This window comes from Diplodia seriata (genome assembly GCF_021436955.1).
Source record: "Diplodia seriata strain FDS-637 chromosome Unknown scaffold_3, whole genome shotgun sequence".
In the NCBI taxonomy this organism is placed as follows: Eukaryota; Fungi; Ascomycota; class Dothideomycetes; order Botryosphaeriales; family Botryosphaeriaceae; genus Diplodia; species Diplodia seriata.
Genome location: NW_027117310.1, coordinates 2591661 through 2611507, shown reverse-complemented (window position 1 = coordinate 2611507; position 19847 = coordinate 2591661). Strand labels below are relative to the sequence as shown.

The following is a 19847-nucleotide window of genomic DNA, read 5'->3' as shown; positions in this document are numbered from 1 at the left end:
AATATCTTCTCCAGTGAAACCGCCTTCAGAGGTACCATAGTCACCCTCGCTAAAGCCACTTTGAGACCCGTCAGTCATTGCGTTTCAATCAAGCCGTAGTTGATCCGGAATGGAATAATTGCAATGGCGCCAAGAAGCAATGAGACAAGACCTAACACGCTCGACACTATATACCACTCGCACATATCTCTCTTTCTTGAACTCTCATCTTTGTTCTTTTTGATGTGGCCGAAGATGAACACAACTCGGGTGAAAGATACCTACCGAGTAGTCTGGGCAAAGCCGTTGAGCTTTCACGCAACTTCAAAGAAAGCCGATCGCCGGATACGTACGACGGATAATTCATCCGCATTAAGCATAGTCTAACCTCATTCAATGCCCTACTGGAACAATGACGCTAGGAACTACCTCTGTGTGGGGGAGTGTGTGGAGTTGAAAGCCGATGGGTGTACGCCAAGAAATCCAAGCCCGTTCTCCGGCCAGACCATCTCTCCAACACTTCCCCCGTAAACAACAAATTCCCCAAGAATATGAAGATGTGCAGTACCACTTGAGAAATGAGTGCTCAGCCAATAGCTAGGACTTTGAGCGCTCGTTCTCCCAGAATTGGTGACGTCGTTCGTGAATCAGGTGCCACAGTATGTCCTTCAGCGAGCGAGGCGCATCTGCATGCTCCTTCACCAGCTCTTGAGTGTCGGTCTGGCTGTACCGGTCTCTGTAGAACGCCAACAGCTCGGGGGCTGGGCTGGTCGTAGATGGTGAGGCATGCTGCATCAAGGGAGTAGAAACGCTACTCGGCTGCTGGCTCGCGGCCGGCGCGGCTGCTCCTTGAGGCACTGCGGCTGGGTTCTCCTTCGGAGAGTTAGCATCGCCCTGAGAATCTGTGCTTGTAAGAGCTGGACTGTTGTAGAGTTGATGCTGGCGCTGCGCAGTGTTGGGAAGGTGGATGTTGCTGAAACTCGGCTGGAAGTAAGCACTGGTCGGGATCTGAGGACCTGACTGGAGGACATCTTGAGAGGCGGACTGGGCACTTCCAACGTTTCCAGCCACACCAGGCTGTTGGATCAAGCCTCCAATGCTTGCATGACCTGGGTTCGGACTCTTCGCAGGCTGAGCGTAAGGGTTGTGAAATCCGACGGGACTGGCAGTCTGCTGATACGAACTGTGATCGCCACTAGCGGTCGACGGGCTCATGGCAGCGGGCACAACATTCCACCGCTTCAGCACCCACTTCACATCGCCAACCCCCATGGCCAACACATCCGCCTCCGACGGCCGCTCTCTCTGAACATCTGCCCCCAACAGCCACTCCTCTCTCACCTCCATCGCCAAACGCGCCCGCTGGGGGTACATAACGCCCGTCGTCCTCCCCCCCGCCCGCCTCTTCTCCGCCTGCCTCTCCTCCTCCTGCCTCCTCTCGTACTCCCACAGCGCCCACATCGTCCTCACCCCATGCACGCCGCCCTCAATCCTCTCCGCGGCCGGCCACATGGCGCCGTACTCATTGCCACCGGGCTGCGTCACGAACAAGCGGCGCCGGCCGTCGGCATCCTCCGCCGCGGCCCCCCAGCCCCTCCACATATCCCACACGCAATTCCTGCGCACCCTCTCCATCCCCAGCTCCCCGACCAGCCGGACGTCCCTCTCGCCGACCCCGCAGTGGTTCTCGCCCGCGCGCCGGTGAAACACCATTCCAGCGTTCGTCTCGCACCACTCCACGACCCTGGCCCCGAGGTCCCTCTCGACCGCGGCCAAAGCCTCGGGCGTGTTGATGAACTTCATTCGCGCGGACACGTCGTGCAGCGTCGCCCGCGCGTCGTAGCACAGCCACATGGCGACCCGCCACGCCTCGACCGCCGTCGAGATGGCGTCCGGCAGGATCGGCAGGTCGTACAGCGGCTGGCCCAGCGCACCGGTCTGGACGGTGTTGTTTGTTTTGTTGCGTAGCAGCGGCAGCACCTGCAGGCTGACGTCGTAGGCGGGGATGTAGAGCGGTTGCTCGAGCATGCCCAGGCCGATGGGCAGGTTGCGCTCGCTGACGTATGTTTGCGATGGCACGTGGGAGGTGATGTCCTGAGGGTGCGGGCCGCGCTCCGGAGGGGTGGTGTAGCTGGTTGGGGCCTCGTTGTTGGTGTTGGAGGGCAGGCGCGCGATGTCCTCGTACAGCCGCTCGTGTGGCTGCATTTCTGCGCGGCGGAGCGCGTGCGCGGTCGTGATAGGGTCTGTGAGGTAGTGGCTGAAGTTGACCAGCGGGATGACGTGGTCGCTGCCGTCGCTGTCACTGTAGCCGCTGATGGAGGCGGGTGAGGCTGTATTGCCGCGGGATGTCGATGTCGTGGATGGAGTGTCGCTGCGGACAGCGGGCGATGCTGTGGTGTTGCGGAGTGCGGTAATCGCTGGCGTGGTCATGCGCAACTGACCATAGACGGCGGATGGCTGCACCTGCTGTTGCGGCTGCTGTTCGACAGCGGCGGGCGCGGCGGGCTCGGGGGAGCTTAACGTCGTGATACCCAGGCCAGCGTCGGTCGTGTGTGGACCTTCTGACATCTTGGTCGGTAGCGGGGTTGGTTCAGCAAAAGCGGAAGACGATACCGTTTGAGTTTGATTCAGTTCCTCGAGATAAGCCTTGACAAAGGACGAGGCGCGAGCTTCGGCGACAGGAAATCTTCCCTGTGGTTGATTGGGCATCGCGCGTGTGCGCATGCGTGTTCTTCGGTGGTGGAAAGTGTTGTTGCGGGCTTGGCGTGGGAGAGGATGTGGAGGTCAGTGTTGTGGCAGCTGGCGCGTCGCGGGCTTTTGGCGCCGGACAGCGCGAAAGTTCTGCAGGCGTCGATTGCTGCGCTCACTGCGCTCACGGCTATTTGCCGGCGGCCGTAGTAGAATTGCGACGTGGGCAGTCGAATCCAATGTACGGACGTGACCGTCAGTTTTAAATGTAAACAATTGCGTCCAGATATTGGATTCAACCACCCCTATAGTCTCAAGCGGAAGCAGAAGAGCGGTCCAGGTAGCTCTAGCACACCTTGCGCTGAGAGCTACAGTTAAATACTCAGAGCAGTTGCTTCCACACTCTCAAGTGGCGAAATCTCTCGCCCTTCACTTACTATCTTGGAAGGAGTCACACCTCAGGCGGCGCGAACCACCGAAATATCCACTACTATCACTACTTAAACGTACTACAGCAAGTCGCAAAATAGATACTTGGTAGGATTACAAGTCTAGACGTGTTTGTAAGTACGTACAGATTCATAATTTACATTTAGATCCGAACGTTTACTCAAACTGATCATGCAAAAAGAATTTTCAAGAGTCTACGTGTGGACAGATGAAATTTAATGTTTTCTCCATTAATTTTCTTTCTGAAGCAAATTTGCACAATTGTGGATGGTTACCAGAAAAGGAAAGTTTCCGCCTGAGTGCTCGGGCAGCAATGAAGTCGGCGACGGAGAAAGGTTGCGTTCCGCCTGGCACCACCTCACCTCACAACTCACGTCAACCACAATACCATCCAGTCCGTTATTCAGAAATCAGCAAACAATCAATTTCATCAGGGTCGAGCCCATCATGACCAGAACCATCATCCATTGTCTACACTCAAAGCGCCTCACGAAGCGCCACCCCAGTTCCAGTCCTTTGTATTCCCGACGTTCGCATCAACGCCACCACAATGCCTTTGAGCTTCCGACCAGCCCCAGCCGCGCATTGTCCCCTTATCCGACGACGCCGCCGGCGCCGCCCTTGCCGTTTCCGGCTCCCTTCTTGCGCTGCGCCTTCGACGGCGCCGGCAGCCTGAGGTTGCCCTGAGCGTCCAGCAGCGGCTCGACGACGCTCTCGGCCGTGCCGACGGGGCCGCCGGCAGGCGCGCACTCCTGCTCCGACCATTCGCGGCCGACGCGCTTGTCCAGGCGCCAGCGGGCGCGGGGATCCTGGAGCTGTATTGAGTGTTATCACGTCCCTAAAAAACGGAGGAATTCGTTGTGTGGTCTCGTTCTTCACACTTACATCGTTCGGCACCGGCAGCGTCGCCGGCGGCAGCTTGCCCACGTGCCCGTGGCTGCGGCGCCACCACTCAGCGTAACGCTCGCGCTCGCAGCTGAGCGCCGCCGAGGGTGTCAGCAGCGAGTAGATGCGAGCGTCGAACGGCTCCTGCTCGTTGGCTATGTGGAAGATTGTCATGTAGCCGATCTCGGGGGCCGCCGGGGCGGCGGCGGTCGTCGTCGTCGTGGCGGACGAACTGGCCGCAGGAGCAGCAGCAGACGCAGCAGCAGCAGCGCTCGAGCGGCTGCGGGTAGCACGCGACCGCGTGTTCCTGGCGACGGGCGTGGCGGCGGGAGCCTTCTTCTTCTTCTTCTCAGCGCTGGCCGGGGTTTGAGCGGCGGAAGTGTTGTCGGTGCTGCTGTTGTCGGGCTCGACCAAGGCAACACCAGCGGCCGGGCCCTTGTCGAACGCGTCGGCGACCTCATGCAGCTTGTTGGCCGCATCCTGGATCTTGTTGGCGGATTTCTCGAGCTCTCTCGCACTGGCACTTACCTCGTTCTCGTTGTCGGGAGCGCCGTTGTCGTGGACGGCTGCTGTCGTCGTCTCGCTCGGCTGGTCAGTACGTGTGGGTTCGGCGGCGCTCGTGACGTTTTCCGTTTCCATGCGCTCTTCATTGCTGTTGCTGACATTGTCGTTGCTGTTCTTGTTCTTGTCCTTGTTGTGCTCGCTGCCTTTTCCATCTCTGAGCATGCTGTCGTTGCCGGCATCGTCCGAAGGCTTGTCGAGCACCATGGCCTCACCTGCGTTGTTGTCGGGAGGTCCGCGGTTGGCATGGCGGCCCAAAGCCTCAACAATAGCGAGAAGCTCCTCCCTGGTAGGGATTCCCCCATCGAGACCGCCGGACTCTTCCACGGGACGGCCTTCGCTGACAGTGGCAGACTCCTCCATGGGAATAAGATCTTCAGCGACAGCGGCGGACTCCTGCATGGGATGGTCGTCTTCAGCGACAGTGACGGACTCCATCATCAGAGCGGGTCCCTCGTCGACAAAGGTAAACTCCTGCATGGGGCGGCCCTCGTTGACAGCGCCGCCAGACTCTCCCTCCTGCTGCTGCACGCCACGGTCCGCATCTCCAGCAAGAACAATTCCCTCCATGGCAGTCGTCGAAGTCGTAGCCGTAGCCGTAGCCGTCTCGCCAACATTATCTTTCTCAGCCGACGCCGAGCTTGCCTCACCACCACCAAAATCGGCGGCGGTCGCGGCGGCGGTCGCGGCGGCGGTGGCGGCGGTCTCATCACCAACAATGTCAACTCCCTCACCCTCACTCTCACGCGAAGCAGCGGCAGCGGTAGCGGAAGTGGCAGCTTCTTCACGCTCCCTTTCCTGCCTCTCGACAATCGCCCGGGTGTCCTCGTCGCCCGTGATGCGGCCCGCCGCCACCATCTGCGCGCGGATGTTGGCCGCCACGACGGCCATCATGTCGCGCTCCTCGGGCGTGTACGTGGCCGCGTCGGCGGCGAGGTTGCAGCAGCCGCAGGTGCGGGGGTCATGGTCGGTGTTGGGATCGGTGTTGGCCGCACTGGCGTTGGCACCGGCACCGGCACTGTTGTTGCTGTTACTGTTCTGGGAGTGGTGGTGAGCAGCGGGATTGATGTTGACGTTGGGCTGGATGTTAGTAGCGGGATTGACGTTGGGCTGGATATTTGCGGCGGGATTGAGGAGGAGCTGCTGGGCTGCGGTGAGGTTGGAGGATCCGCCGCCGGATGAGGACGAGGCGGACGGGGCAGCGCTGTGGTCGTTGTCGTTCTGGTTGTCGCCGCCGGTCGGCTTGTTGGCCTTGCGCTTGCCTTTGGCGATACGGGCGCGGGGGGGAGCCATTGTTGCTGTTGTTCTCGTTGTTGGTGGAAGGGTATGCTTGTTTGCTTGCTTGTTCTCGCGGTGCAGTGTGGTGTTGGACGGAGCGTTTGCGGTCGTCGGCGGGTGAGCGGATGACAAGCTGGTGTTGAAGGAAAAGGATGAGCGCGGACGGGGTGGTAGGGTTTTGGAGTGAGAGCGAGCGCGCGCAACACGTGAGAGAGTAAGTACGCGGGAGCGGTCGGCGGGCGGGCGGGCGCGCGGCGGGCTGCGCGTCGCGTCGCGTCGCAGTGAGGCTCTTTAGGGCTACTACTTTGGAAGAGCGTCGAAGCGGCGGGAATCGTCAAGACCGCGGGCTCCCTCGAGGCTGCTCAGCGGGTGAGTGAGCCCGGTATGGGTAGGAACGGGCGAAGCTTTTGCCTGTTCAGCAGCTGCTTCACTTGCAGATGGAGCGGAGAGTAAGCGTTGGGTATATAACTGTTGCTGTCAGTCGGAATTAGTACCCACGGGTATACAACAAGATCACTCGTCCTCGTGGCGCAGTGGTAAGTACTAAGATTTGAACCCCGAAAGAACTGGCTAACCTTGATCGATGATAGCGGATGTGCAAAACTAATAAGAGAAGCGTAAAAAAACCCTCGGCGAGTTTTCTATAGCCAATAACTATAGTTTTTGCCATTTTCTTTTTTGGTCTAGTAAATGGGGTGGTTGAAAGATGGGGTGCTGCTGCCCCGTATGGGATTCGAACTGGATGCATGGGCGGGGGAATCGAGGCCCTGGCTCTCCCTTGGGACTGGAGGCGGACGGGATCTTCCAACCTTTTTTGCGTCTTCTGGTGGCTGATCGGAGCAGATGAGATGCTGCCCTACTGTGAATGGTGTCGGCAGAACAGTTTGAACTGTAAAAAGCGGCAATGTCTCAGCGGGTGGTAGAAGAAATTGCCCACCCGCGTCTGCCGCATCATCGTGTTTATATAGGTAGTTAAATATAATGTCGGACGCAAATATGGAATGAGAAGGTCAGATCGGATGTTTGTAAGTCCCAGGAAAAATCGTAGCTGAGGATGGCGGCAAACATGCCTTGATCATCCGCAAACAGTTCAAAGTCAGCTCCAGAGGTAGGCGTCATGGGAGAGCAGCACAGGATGATCGTACACAGTATCTTAAGCTCTCTCATCACCACTTGTTGCTTTCTTAGTATGTCTAATGGTAATGGGTGAGAGACGAGGTTACTGGCATGGCTCAAGCCTCCATCAGTGATCGGGTTTTAACTTTCTTTAAATTTTTTTTGTATCTTTTGTCCAAGCGTGCCATCAAACTACCCCATGCGCACCGCCGTGTTTATCTATCCAGCGAAACCCCCAAGTCTTTCGTCATACGGAAGAGCAAGCTCATAAGCCAATCGACCCACCATTATCTCTCACCATCTACGTTTCCACAAAGCAAAGAGAGCCTCGTGCCTACCATCCCTCTCTCTCTCCTACGCCAATCCCATACCTTCATCATCACCATCGACCGCGCGCACCAACAACCACACTACACCCCACCACAACCAGAATCTCAATCAAGGCGCCCCCCTCCTCCCCCCAACCGGCCACCCCAACCCGGGCCTCATCGCGACCCGCCACACCGCCGGCATGCCAGCATCCAGCCTCAGCCTTGCCCACGGATGGCCGGGCGGCACGACATCGTACGGCGTCTGACTCAGCCTCTCTCGGTTGTCGCCAACATCGACATCGCCGCCGAACCGGTCCTCGTACCACATCAAGTACCGCTCCATCTCCGCACCCATCGCTTCGGCCGGCGTGAGGCGCGCGTAAGTCGAGGATGAGACGCCAGGAGGGTAGGCGGCGATGGCGCGGAGTTCGTGGGGCGTGAAGGGTTGGGGTTGTGGGGGTGGTTGGACTGCTGCGGGTTGGGGGGCTGGGACGGCGGGAGGAGCAACGGGAGTAGGAGGAGGGGGGTTCATGCCGGAGTCGTACTCGCGGCGGATGCGGTCGGCGATGGCGACGAATTGCGCGAGGAGGTGCGTGGTGGGTGTCTGCTGCGAGGACGGGTGCCAGGCCGTCGGCGCCGCGGGGAAGGCGGCTGGGGCGGCTGGGGCGGCGTCGAGGGCGGGATGCAGATGGCTGTTGGTGTGCTCGTTGTTGGAGTCGTTGCCGCGGTGTGGAGACTGCGCGCTGGGCGTGGTGGTCGTGTTGGCTGCGCCTGGCTGGATCAGCTCCGGCCCGGAGGTGCGCGGGCGCTTCATGGCATCCGCTGTACTGCTGCTGGTGGATGGCGGGTGCGGGCGCTTGCTTGGAACGATGCTGCCTTGGCCATCTGCGTTGGGCGAGATGTCCATCTGCTCGGAAGTGGCCTGGGCTGTGGCATGGGTCTCCGAGGACGGGGCGCTTGGGCGGACATTCATTTCTTGTGAGCTACGCTCGGCGTCACCGCTGTTCTTGTCGGTACCATTAGTCGTGGGAGCACCACGGCGGCCGAAAGGGTACTGCGGAATTTGCATGTCCTGCTGGTAAAGTGCGTTAGAGAGTGTTGGCAAGGCGGCCAGGTGGTTGGACTTACAGTGAGCGGAGGGTGGGCGCGGACCGCGTCCGCGAAATCCGTAGGAGTATTGCTGGACCGTCTCGGCGTCGCAAAGTACGAAGGCTTCTCACCGCCGTTCGGAGAGGGTTCCGCGTCGATCTCAAAGTATGACTTCAAATTGGCGTTCGTGCCGGGAGGCGGACTGATGTGAGCCGACTGCTCATGAAGCTCGGGGTTCTGCATGTCTCTCTCGAGATTGTGACGGGAGCCACCGGGAACGGCGGGGTAGTTGAAAGTCGGGGTAGCCGTCGTGAGGCCACCCATCTCCACGGATGCAGTGTATGGATTGTTCGGGAAACTGCTGGCCATCTGCTGCTGTGCAGCGAATTCGCTCGGACTCGGAACATGGGTGGCGCCAGGTGGAATCAAAGTATTGAGCTTGATGTTATCGAGAAAATGGCTGCCGGGAAAGAAACCCGTGGCGTGCTGGCTGGGGATGAACGAAGCCGGACTTTGGCCGTTGCCTCCGAAGATCTGCGCCTGTGTAGCAGTGATGTGCTGTTCCGTTGAAGCTGCGTTTGCACCGTTCTTGTTGGTTTCGTCTTCGGGGAGCACCTCGTTGCGAAGGGCTGAGCCTGACATGTCATGTCAGTGGCCAACATTTTTCATGAACAACGATTCAATGGAACTTACCTTGAACGGGCGTCGCGTTGTTGGGTCCGCTACCCTTCGGCTCGGCCTTCTTGCCACGCTTTCGAGGCGTCTTGGTCTTCTTTTCCGATCCGTCTCCGTTCTCATCCTTGTTCTTCTTGGGCGCGGGCGTCTTCTTCTCCTTCGGAACTCGAGGCGCAGGCGATTTTGTAGTGTTCCTCTTGCGCGGCGTCTTGGCCGGTGCCGCAGAGCCGCTCTTGGGGGCGGTGTTGGCCGCGATGTTGGCACTTTGCAAGTCATTCTGCGACGGCGTGGAAGGCATAGAGCTCATGAGGTCCATGGTGGTCTGGCGCGAGTGGATGGGAAGTGCGGGGTTTGCATGAGACCCGAGTCCCGGGATCTGAGTACCGACATTGTAGCTGTTGTGGGTTGTGGACGTCGCGTGAGACGCCGGAAGTGGGACTTGAGTTGTTGCGTGAGAAACCGCAGGATGCGGGGCTTGCGAAGCCTGGACGGCCTCACTCGCGTTGCGCTCAGTCACTGACATGGCGTCGCCGGCCGGCTTCGTCAGTCCATTGTTGTGCGTGGCGCCGGCACCCACAAGTGCTACCGGGGACGGACTGCTCGGCGGCGGTGATGATTCGGACGACATGGCAGCTGAGAAAGACCGAAGAAAGTTCCGAGGGATGTTTCGTTCAGCGCGCAGGATGGTGTGGTGTGTCGCGGTCGTTGTCTGCGCGGTGGACGCAGGCCCGTCGTTAGCGTGCGCCGCCGCACTTGCCACCTCCTCCTCCGCAGCCCTACCAGCCGCGCCCGATTTCTTCTTCGGGGACTTGCTCCGCTTCGCAGCTTTTCAAAGTGACACAAAAACGTTAGTAGCAACACAGACTCTTCCTCTTGCAGCTCTCGTGGGCAGACTTACCAGCGCCGACACTGCTCTGCCGCTTGGCCCTCTTCGACTTCCTGCCGGAATTCTCCTTCTTGCTGGGCTTTTCCTTCTTATCCGTCAAATTCCTCCTCCGCTGCGCCGTGCGGTACTCGTCGTCCGTCACACACTCCTCGGCCGACAGCTTCGCCTTTATGCAGCCAGAGCACGGCTTCTCGCCCGTGCAGCCCTTCTTCACGATCTTGCAGTGCAGACAGCGGCGGGGGACAACGACTTGCTCGACATCGGACTCGCTGGGCTCCTCAAATGTGCTGTCGGACTCTGGGGTGGCGGAGGACTTCGAACGACGAAGGGCTTGTAGTGCTGACTCGGAAGTTTGCCTTTTCTGGTGGTCTGTCGCGGTAGCGGGAATGGGGACGGTTTGTTTGTCCGTGATCGTGGTGGTTTGGGGGTCTATTGCCACTTTGGGAGCGGGAGCAGCTTGCTGGTCCGCGGTAGAATGCTTGTCGGCGGATTCGTCAAGCGCCGAAGTGCCGGCATGGTTAGCTTCCTGATCTTCGCTTGGATGGGAGTCTGCCTGGACGCTTGGCTGCACATTTAGCTGTGCGTTTGAGTCGTCGGGCTGGAGGGTCAAACCCGGTATGGAGGGCGATCCGTTTGCCGAATCCATGCTGGGCTTGACTTGAGCAGGGCTTGAACTTCTTGACAGAAAGGACGCAGCTGTGTTGATGATTGTGAAGTTTGGGCCAAGAACAATACTTTGGCGGTTGTCAGCAAAGAAGATGAAGAGGGAAGAGAGCTACTGGAAGGGTTGTGGGCTGTATGTCTGGAGAAACCGCGGCATGTGATTGGTCGACGGCGCTAGTCATTCGCCACCAAGCCAGAAAGTGCACGGGCCTCTCAAGATGGCGCTTTAGGTGAGCCGGAGACTTTGGTGCTGCAGAGATCTGAAGTTCGTTTGGTGTCAACGTGAGAGATTTGTCCAAACCTCGTTTGCCGGCGCTATGGGACCTTTCTTTGGCGGAATCAATTTTGGCAGCAAGCCCAACCATTATAGACAACTATGTCATGTAGTGTACCTTGATTTCTTGTAGTCAGGGAGTGCAGCGATGAGGTCTCAAGATTTTGGAAATGAATTTACTATGGTGAGGTCGTTGCAGGGATGTGAGCGAGCTAGCCTCGATAGGCAGGCGCCGCTAAGCTAACCCCACCCAACCTGAACCTCATTACTTCGCTCGTTCTATGGCGAAATCCTTCCCATTGCTAATGTCTCTTTTCCACTCATTTATTTTCGTTTGCTGAGAGTACTGTAGAAGTCTCACCAAACTGCCAGAATCCCGTCGCTATGCAGAGAAAATCCCAAGTGAAGCAGCACCAAACCGCTCATCCCAACGGCAGGCAATTCGCTCAAAGAAACACGGCCAAATCAAACCCCAACTATGACCCATGACCTCACTTCGAGAACCTGCTCAACTCGTCAACGTACTGGCTCAAGAGCGGCGGCGAAGTTGCGGCCTGCTGTCCCTCCTCCGCCGCCAGCTGACCCAGCGTAATCGGTCCATCCGGCCCGAACGTGCGATCATCCTGCGGCGACAAGTATCGCTCTGACTGCTGCTCTTGCTGGTTGTTTCCCTGATCAATGTTGTTGCCCAATGCGCTGCTGTCGGGGTAGGTGGCGGCAGAGCCAGCGGCGGCGAGACTGAGAGCCGGGTCGAGCGAAGCGACGCCGCCACCCGTGGCCTGGCTCGCGGGAGCCTGGGTGCCAGCGGTTCGCGAGACGTCTGCCATGTCGTTGTTGCCGTCAGCATGCTGCTGCTGTCCTCCCGACGAACCGAACAGGTCATCCAAACCATCGTCGCCGCCTGGGGTAGCGGAAGGATCCCGCATCTCGACATCTCCCGCATGAGGCGCAGCTTGACCATCATCTTGCCCACCGGCGGCCATACTACCACCGGTCCGGCTCCGGCTCCGTCCCTCATCGCCCTTACCCTCATCCTCACTCTCCGACGCCAGCAGCCCGCCCGAATCCGCATACCGGCAATCCCCCCACGGGCGGTTGAGCCGGCAGCAGTTCCCGCACGGCCACCGCCTGTCGCAGTTCTTCTTCTTCTTGGTCTTGCACTCGGCGCACATCTGAGGATGCTTCACGTCGTGCACGTTGATCGCCGCCGCCGTCTCTTGCACACCATTGTCACGGCTCTTTTCCAGCGCAGCCTTGTGCACCCGCTCCGTCTCCGCCGTGCAGCGGTACCTGGCCTCCGTCGCGTCCGGGCCGTAGGGCGCCGGGGGCGCGGTGAAGGTGCCGGCGATGTGCTGCTGCTGCTGCTGCTGCTGCTGCTGCTGTCGGTTGGCGATGAGCGGCCAGGTGGTGGGGACGGTGGTAGTGGCGGTGGTCGAGGGCGGAGGGAGGATGCTCTTGAGGGTGACTTCGTTGGCATTCGCGGCGGTAGCGGGGCCGTAGGCGTGGGTGTGGGCGCGTGGCTGCTCGCTGCTGTTGGCATCGCTGTTGTTATCGTCATCGTCTTGATTGGTGGCTAGTGAGCGTGAGCGCGCGGCGCGACGGGGCCGGGTGGCGGCGGCGGTCTTGGTGTTCTTGTTCTTGCCCTTGTTCTTGCCCTTGGTCCTGACACTGGCGGCGGCGGCGCCGGACGCGTTGGGTGTCGTCGTCGAAGGTTCGTGCGCGGGCGCGAGCGGGACGCGTTGAGGCTGCTGTAACGGCGCGTCCGGCATCAGATGGCTGTAGAGCGGAGACTGGGCGGTGCCGGAGCCGACAGCTGGGCTGGTGGCAGCGGGCGGGGTGGGATACTTCGGCTGGACGGGAGACGAGGCCGTTGCCTGCGCGTGCTGAGCGGCGGCCGGATTGCCTGCATGACTTGGATGGGCGGCGGCGGCAACCGGGGCAGTGCTGTGTTGGACTCCGTGTGGCAACGGGTCTGGAGTGCCTGCTTGGCCGCCTCCGCCGCCGCCGCCGGCTTGAATCTGGCCAAAGTGAAAAGGTTGATGATAGTAGCTGGGCGGCATATTCCAGCCGGCATTGAACTGCGGCGGAGGATATCCCGGGTACGGGACATTCTGCTGGAATTGTTGGTGCTGCCCAGCCTGGAATTGTGGCGGAGCGCCCGGATGGAACTGAGGATGGCTAGCTTCGAAAGCCGGCAGCGGAGTGTTCTGGAACTGCTCCTGCGCGGGTTGAGAGTGCGCCCGGGCGTCATGCTGCTGTTGCTGGGGCGGCTGGGGCGCAAAGCTGTGAGGATAACCTCCGAAGCCCATCGGCGGGCCAAAGTACTGCGGGTAGGGCTGGTTGCCATACGGAGCGTACGGGTGAGGCGGAGCACCGGTGCCCTGTTGCGGCTCGGGGTGAGGCTGGGACGGGAGGTGAGGCGGAACCCCGAACGCATACGGGTTGTACGTCGGCTGATTCACCATCGGCCACTGGGGTTGAGGAATATCTTGCTGTTGCTGCTCGACTTTAGCATCCAGCGGCTCCTGTGTCTGGCTACCCTCAGGACCGCCCTGCGTCATACCGTAATAGGGTGCGCCGGGCTGGGCTTGCTGGTGGTTGTTCGCATCCATCTTGTTGCAAACCCACGGGGGTGGAGAGGTGAAAGAAGAGGCAAAGGAGGAGGAGCGGAAGACGGGTAGAAATGCTTTTATGGATGGGCTGTGAGTGCCAAGACAACGTTAGTGACGAGTCACCCTGACCACCCGACCCTTGATTGCGCTGCGTCTAGGTGGGAAGGTGCGTGTAATGACCAGCTTCTGGAATATTCCCGGCATGTAATCTGGCAAAAATGGTCACCCGGAGTTTGTTGTAAGCGCTTCATCGACAGGGAATCAATGTACACACAATAGTTTACGCATGATAGAATTGTGAGATAAATCTATAACCACGCTTACCATATTGAGTAAGCTACTTGGGACTGTATGAAAAGAAGTGCGCGCATCCGATACCGCACGGAACTATACAACTGTTTGTGAAAACGCTGGCTTTCAAAGACAAAGAAACAAGAAGCAATCTGTTGTTTTTGAAGAAGCAAAAAAGAGGAAATGGGAGGAGACAGGAAGGGGATGAACAATCTAGTGGTCTCGAAAAACCAAACAGGAAGAATGAGGAACAAGAAAGAGGAAAGGGACAAAGCCAGTGTCAATCTCAATAAGGCAATGAACTCCATCAGTCTCCTCCCCATATTTTGCACCGTTTTCGCCTCAGACTATTCGTCAGTCATTGGTTGTGGTGAAAGTCTCTCTTGATCTCATGCTGGGCTCACGGGTCGTTCTCCATTTGAGCAGACGTCGCTTCCGGCTTGACCTCAGCCATGAAATCTCCCATCTGGAAGAGACTCACTGTGGTGGGGTCGGTGTCCTCGCTGTCCATCTCGGACGAAGCCCTGATCGAGCTATTCTCACCACCACCCGACTCGGACGAGGATGTCGCGTTCTCGGATAGCATGTCGGAGCCGTAGAAACTGCCGCCGAAGTGCTCCTCGGGCGCCGTCTCGCCCTCCTGGGTCGAGGCGTCGTCGTCGGTTTCGCTGTCGCGCTTGTCGTCGAATCCGATCTCCAGGTCCTCGACGCGCGCGCCGGACGCCTCGATCGCGACGATCAGGCCGCGGCGGCGCTCGGCTTCTTGCTGATCCCGCTCGTGGGCGTGCTCGATACCGGCGCATCCGCATCCGCCCTTCTTCTCGACGGCGGCGGCCAGGGACGCTTTGGTGTCGTCGAGCTCGGCCATGGCGGCGTCGAGGGCGTCCACGTAGGAAGAAGCCATGGCGAGCGCCTCGTGTTTGGTGGCATGCGCCTGCTGCGCCTCGCGCTGCTCCCGGGCGACCATGTGGGCGAGCCGCTGGCCGGCGTCGATGAGCTCGGCGTGCTCCTCCGCGGCGCGGTCGCGCTCTTCCCGGACGGCCTGCTCGCAGGCGGTGCGGACGTGGCGGTCGGCGTCGGAGACGGCTTGCTCGCAGCGCATGCGGTGGAACTCCCTCTCGGCGCGGACTTGGTCCAGGCTCTGGTTCTGAAGGGAGCCGAGCTGCTGGTGAAGGTGGGCGTTCTCGGACAGCTGGTTGGCCAGGAGCTGCTGCAGGGTGTTCAGCTCGCTCTCCTTCGCTGACATCTTGGCGTAGGCCCCGGCCATGATTTCGTCGTAGTCCCTGTTCTGGCGCTTCTCCTCGTCAAGTTGATCTTTGACGGTGCGGAGGGCGCCGAGCTCCTGGTTGAGGTGGGCGTTCTGAGCCATCTGGAAGTCCAAGACCTGCTTCAGGGAGTTGACCTCGCTCTCCTTCTCTGAGATCGTGGATTGGGCCGTGGACAAGGCCTCATTGAGGCACTTGGTGCGCTCCTTCTCCTCAGCCAATCTGTCTTCGGCGGCGTAGTGAGTGCGAGAGAGCTTGTAGTGCTTGTAAGTCAGCGCGTCGGCCCTGCCATGTGCATCGCGGGCCTCCTCCTTGAGCTGGTCATTTTCGGTTTTGAGCTCGTCAATCTCGTCCTTGAGTTCCTCCTGGAGCTCCTCCATCTTCTGCTCGTGGACGGTGTTGGTCATGCCGTAGTCCTCGCCGTCCTTCTCGATATAGCCGCAGATCTCGCCCCAGACTGGACCGGAAACGGTGGGTGCATGCTCTTCTGGCTCGCAGATGGCGGCATAGCCATCGTTGGCGGCCAAGTTGAACCCCAGGTGAGAGACCATCTGGTAGGTGACACGGAAGAGCATCGTGCTTGCGGTATGAACCAGGTCGAAAGTAATCATTCCGGCAGCGACAAGTAGGACGAGTAGCATGAAGCCGATGTGACAGCCCATACTGGTGAAAGCCGAGCCGGGGTGACTGTTCTTGACAGGGTTGACCGCCGTGGTGGTTTCGGGGTGGGTGGGAGCGACTGGCTCGCTCGTGGTGTTGGTGTTGCAAGAGGCGTTCTTGGTCGCTGTCAGCCACGGCTGGTCGCGATCTTGGTGGGAAGTGTTGCTTACCATATCAGGGTTGTATCCCTGAGGGACTTCGCTGTGACCGTTCGCCATTGTCGGGATGTCAGATTGGGGGGTGGTTCCGTCTGGAGTGGAAACGGAATGGGTTGCAAATGGTGCAGGGGAAAGACTTGGTAGGGTTGACTGGCCAAACCGTTCGGTTGCAGATCAGAATGAGTGGGGTGGAAAGGAAGAGGCAGGGTTGTAGAAGAGACGGAGGGATTAAGTAGACGGAGGGGGACAGTGACTGTTCACTATCGACGAACTCACGCTAAGCCAGACGAGCAGTCCAAAGTCGATGGACAACTTTTGACTGACCGGTGTTAAGATGGTTGATTGACGTTGTGGATCGTAGTCAGAACTACAATAGCGTAGTTCTCAGGGTCTCAACTCACTTTTGACTGGGGAAAGACTAACGCAGCACGTACAGGTTTCAGCCAGCATTTCGTCAGATTTTCTTATTTTCTAACAATGTCTACTCAGACCATGCCAATTCAGCGGGTGCTAAGATGTTAGACCCCAAAGGGAACCATCTTTGTGCACCCTGAATGTGCTCGTAACTATCCAATCCCATCTACAATCCGATCAACACCAGAACCCAAGCAAAATCCAAAATGCAGGACCAGCAGTCCAAGCAGTACACTGTGAGCGATGAGAAACCAGTACCAAGTTGAATAGGTGACAAGAGTGAAGAATGAAGAACTCCACGTTCCCCAGAGCACAAGAGCGAGGACAGACGTTGAAATCACAGCTGTGCCTCCATGCACTCATAACAAATTCTCCGCCACATCATTACCCAACCGTCAAGCACACGTCCCGATTACTCCTCAGATCCAGGGGCCGGCGGCATCTGCGAGCCCGGGGGCTGAGCAGCACCAGTCGATCCGTACTGCTCCAACTGCGCGCGAACAGCTTCGGTGTTGCTGCGAGCCTCTCCGATAATGTCGTGGAGTGTGTTGTACATGCGGTCAATGACGTTCTCCTTGACGCGGGTCGCAGCGTCGCTACTACTACCATCATCACCACTACCACTGCCGGCAGCGGCGACAGGGCGGCCAGCCAGCTCGTTCTTACGCCTCTCGGCCAGCCTCTGCCACTTCATGCCCCACTTGACCGCTTCGTCCCTCGACTCGCGCTCCTTGTAGCACAGCTCCTCCAGCGCCTCGGCGCGGTCGAACTGCTCCTGGCCGAGCTGGTGCACCTTGGCCGCAAGCTTCTCGGACTCGGCCGCCTGCTTCTCCAGGTCCATACAGTAGTCCCTGATCGACTCGAACTCAGCAACGCGCTTCTCCTCGGCGGCCCGGGCCTCGGCGTCCTTCCTCTTCAGCGCGGCGTTCTCCTCGCGCAGGGCCTTCAGCTCGTCCGGAATCGCGTTCGCCTTCTCGCTCTTCAGGCTCTCCAGCTCCGCAGTCAGGTTGGCCACCTTCGCATCGCGCCTGTGGACGGCACCCCACAGCCCGCGCTCATTTTCATCCGCCATGGCGATCAGCTGCTCTGCCTGCTTGAGCAGGTCGTTCTTCTCGCGCACCGCGGCCTCGACGGCGGCCGCGGCGCCGGCCTCGGCCTCGGCGCGAGCGTTCTTCGCCGCCTTGACTTCCGCGAGGAGCTCACGGATCTTGTTCATGCCGAGCTCTTGGGCACGCTCCGAGAGCGCCAGCTGCGACTCCAGCGCCTCAATGCGGAGGGCGCCGGCGGCGGCGGCGGATGAAGAAGCAGCATCGGTTGCGTCGTTGCTGTTGTTCTTGTTCTTGTTCGTCTTGAAGACGACGTTGCTGCACTGCGGGGAACTGGCGGCACGGGCGGCGCCGCTGGGACGAAGCGGGATGGCCGCCTTGAGCGTCTTGGGGATATCGAAGGGGTGAACCTGGTTTCCATTGTTCTTCTGCTGCTGAGCGTGACTTGGAACCTGCGGGTTGAAGAGCGGAGGCGCCGTGGACGCCGGGACGGTGCTTGCATGGCCAGGGTTCGTAATGCCCGTGGGCGTCGTGGAGCGCGCAAAGTCGATGCAGGCGGTGTTGTTCACGGACGAGACGTCGGCCTCGGTAGTGGCGTCGGGGCTGTTCTTGAACGTCGTCTCCTCCGCCGCCGGAAGCGGCTTGCTGTTCTTGGTACGAATGGCGAGTGGAGCATGAATGCTCTTGTTCTGGATGTTCTGCTTGTTCCAATCATCGGTGATCATGCCAGTTGAGAAGGGGTCGTCGTCGTTGTCCGTCGGACGCGGACGCTTGAGGTTGATCTCCTGCTCCTGGCGCTTGGCCAGGGCGTACGGCGTGGTGCCGCCCATGACGACGTCGTCCAGCAGATGGGCTGCGATGGGGACGGGAGGGCCGCCGCCCTTGGTGGGGGTGGAAAAGGCGCCTTTCATGACTTTCGCGGTGGGGTTGTTGTTCAGCTGGTTGTTGGGGAGCTTGTCCGACATGCTGTCGTCGTTCACGATGGACTGGGGGTGGGTACGAGAGGGTGAGTATGAGGAGGCGGTACTATCTGAAGGTAAGATGCATGATTGCGGTAGGTAAGTGGGTTGCCTACCAGTATTCCGAGCTGTTTTCAAAGTTGCACTGGTCCTTTCTTTGCTTTGGAGGCGCGAACGGGTTGGTACAGCCTTGGGTGGGCGTCGGAAACGGGTGGAAAAGAGGTTGCTCGGAGATGGAGAGTTTAGGTTGATGGTCTGTCTCAGAAGCTCTGGATATGGTTCTTTAGGATTGTGATTGAGGACGTCGCCCTCGCGCCGAGCTCGACGTCCGGCCGGGATGTGGGTGCGCGTAGGGTCGGTGCCTGGCAACCGTGCTGTCAGCAGGGTTACAATCGATAAACTGGGTGGCAGGTGATCAAGTCCAGCCAATGAGTTTGAAGGCCACGAGGTCCTTGGTGTTGAGGTTGACACCCGGCTGCCGATGCCCCTGACTAACACTTCAACCCCCAACGGTGGGGCAGTCATCCCCAGGTTCGTGAACAATACCCCTTTGCTCTGCGAGAAACAGGCATGGATTGAGTCTGTATAGTCAAACATGGGGCAAAACACGTACGTTCTCAGCGCGCCGTAGGCTGATCAGTGTGAGCGAGTCATCCGCCTCCCATACATTGTCACACGCTCCTATTTTATTCTCATTTGTGATTGATACCAAAGATTCATTCTTAACTCAGCCGTAAGCCATATTGGACTACCACAGCCAATGAGAATACCGATACAAAAGCGAAGGGAGTGGTGCCCCGGGCTTGTGTTCTGCGGTGGGCTCGTAGAGCGGTCGTTGAAGTTGAAACACATTAGCATCGCCGCTCTTAGAAGGCGATGAAGATAACAATATTGGGAAACACAATAGAAATGCAAAAGAAACAGTTTCGAGCGGTGGTTCACGCACTTCCATTCTCCCTGTTGCCTGGCTATCCCAGATTGATAGTACGTTTCTCCGCCAGCGGCGATCCGGTTCCATCCGGAGCTGGATAGATGCAGACGCCTGGCTTAGAAAAGCGCTTTTTCAGAAGAAATGTGCCGATTCGTTCGAAATGGTCTCCGCAGTCCTGTACGACCATTACATATATATTCCCTCTTTGCTGTTCCAAGATCAAGCCGTCCCATGTGCAACTTCTCAGCCGCAAGACTAAATCAGAGTCTTGGGAAATATCAAGAGTCAAAATCATCTCCGTGGTGCCAATCTGCTCTTGATGACCATCAACAGTGGCGTACGGAACCAGGGCTGTGCTTGACCATCCCATATGAAATCTGCACTGAATGACGAAAATGTCCAGTATCAAAATCGATACGCTGGACAGGAGATCTCCGTCAGTCCCTCCAGAGTACAGTCTCTGAATGTCATCAGGATCTAGCTGAGTACCATTGTTGGTCCGGAAGTTGAGATGCACTCGAGGGTCCGTTTGGCCGGTGAGACGGCCAATAGGGGATGTGCGCAAAGATCCTACCCATCCTGCCCACGACCAGCTGGGAAGAGACTTCATCCTAGCTGCTGGGGTTTCGAAATGCCAGAGTAGGGCGGTTAGAAAA

At 58.8% G+C, this 19847-nt stretch overlaps 6 protein-coding genes across 6 annotated transcripts; all 6 read right to left on the bottom strand.

Moving 5' to 3' along the window:
- Positions 1 to 576: 576 nt before the first annotated feature.
- SLS55_003494 (uncharacterized protein) lies at positions 577 to 2688 on the bottom strand (the record flags this gene model as incomplete). The annotated part of the gene is made up of 1 exon (XM_066774969.1): positions 577 to 2688. The coding sequence occupies one exon, from the start codon at positions 2686 to 2688 to the stop codon at positions 577 to 579; it is 2112 nt and encodes a 703-aa protein (XP_066635088.1).
- A 1022-nt stretch (positions 2689 to 3710) lies between these two features.
- On the bottom strand, positions 3711 to 5856 carry SLS55_003493 (uncharacterized protein; the record flags this gene model as incomplete). Its single annotated transcript, XM_066774968.1, has 2 exons — positions 3711 to 3932; positions 4003 to 5856. 2 exons carry the CDS (start codon positions 5854 to 5856, stop codon positions 3711 to 3713), a joined length of 2076 nt encoding a protein of 691 aa, XP_066635087.1.
- A 1539-nt stretch (positions 5857 to 7395) lies between these two features.
- Positions 7396 to 10564, bottom strand: SLS55_003492 (uncharacterized protein; the record flags this gene model as incomplete). The annotated part of the gene is made up of 4 exons (XM_066774967.1): positions 7396 to 8340; positions 8397 to 8992; positions 9051 to 9857; positions 9931 to 10564. The coding sequence occupies 4 exons, from the start codon at positions 10562 to 10564 to the stop codon at positions 7396 to 7398; spliced, it is 2982 nt and encodes a 993-aa protein (XP_066635086.1).
- A 782-nt stretch (positions 10565 to 11346) lies between these two features.
- On the bottom strand, positions 11347 to 13467 carry SLS55_003491 (uncharacterized protein; the record flags this gene model as incomplete). The annotated part of the gene is made up of 1 exon (XM_066774966.1): positions 11347 to 13467. One exon carries the CDS (start codon positions 13465 to 13467, stop codon positions 11347 to 11349), a length of 2121 nt encoding a protein of 706 aa, XP_066635085.1.
- A 691-nt stretch (positions 13468 to 14158) lies between these two features.
- On the bottom strand, positions 14159 to 15901 carry SLS55_003490 (uncharacterized protein; the record flags this gene model as incomplete). The annotated part of the gene is made up of 1 exon (XM_066774965.1): positions 14159 to 15901. One exon carries the CDS (start codon positions 15899 to 15901, stop codon positions 14159 to 14161), a length of 1743 nt encoding a protein of 580 aa, XP_066635084.1.
- A 766-nt stretch (positions 15902 to 16667) lies between these two features.
- On the bottom strand, positions 16668 to 18266 carry SLS55_003489 (uncharacterized protein; the record flags this gene model as incomplete). Its single annotated transcript, XM_066774964.1, has 1 exon — positions 16668 to 18266. One exon carries the CDS (start codon positions 18264 to 18266, stop codon positions 16668 to 16670), a length of 1599 nt encoding a protein of 532 aa, XP_066635083.1.
- Positions 18267 to 19847: the final 1581 nt, after the last annotated feature.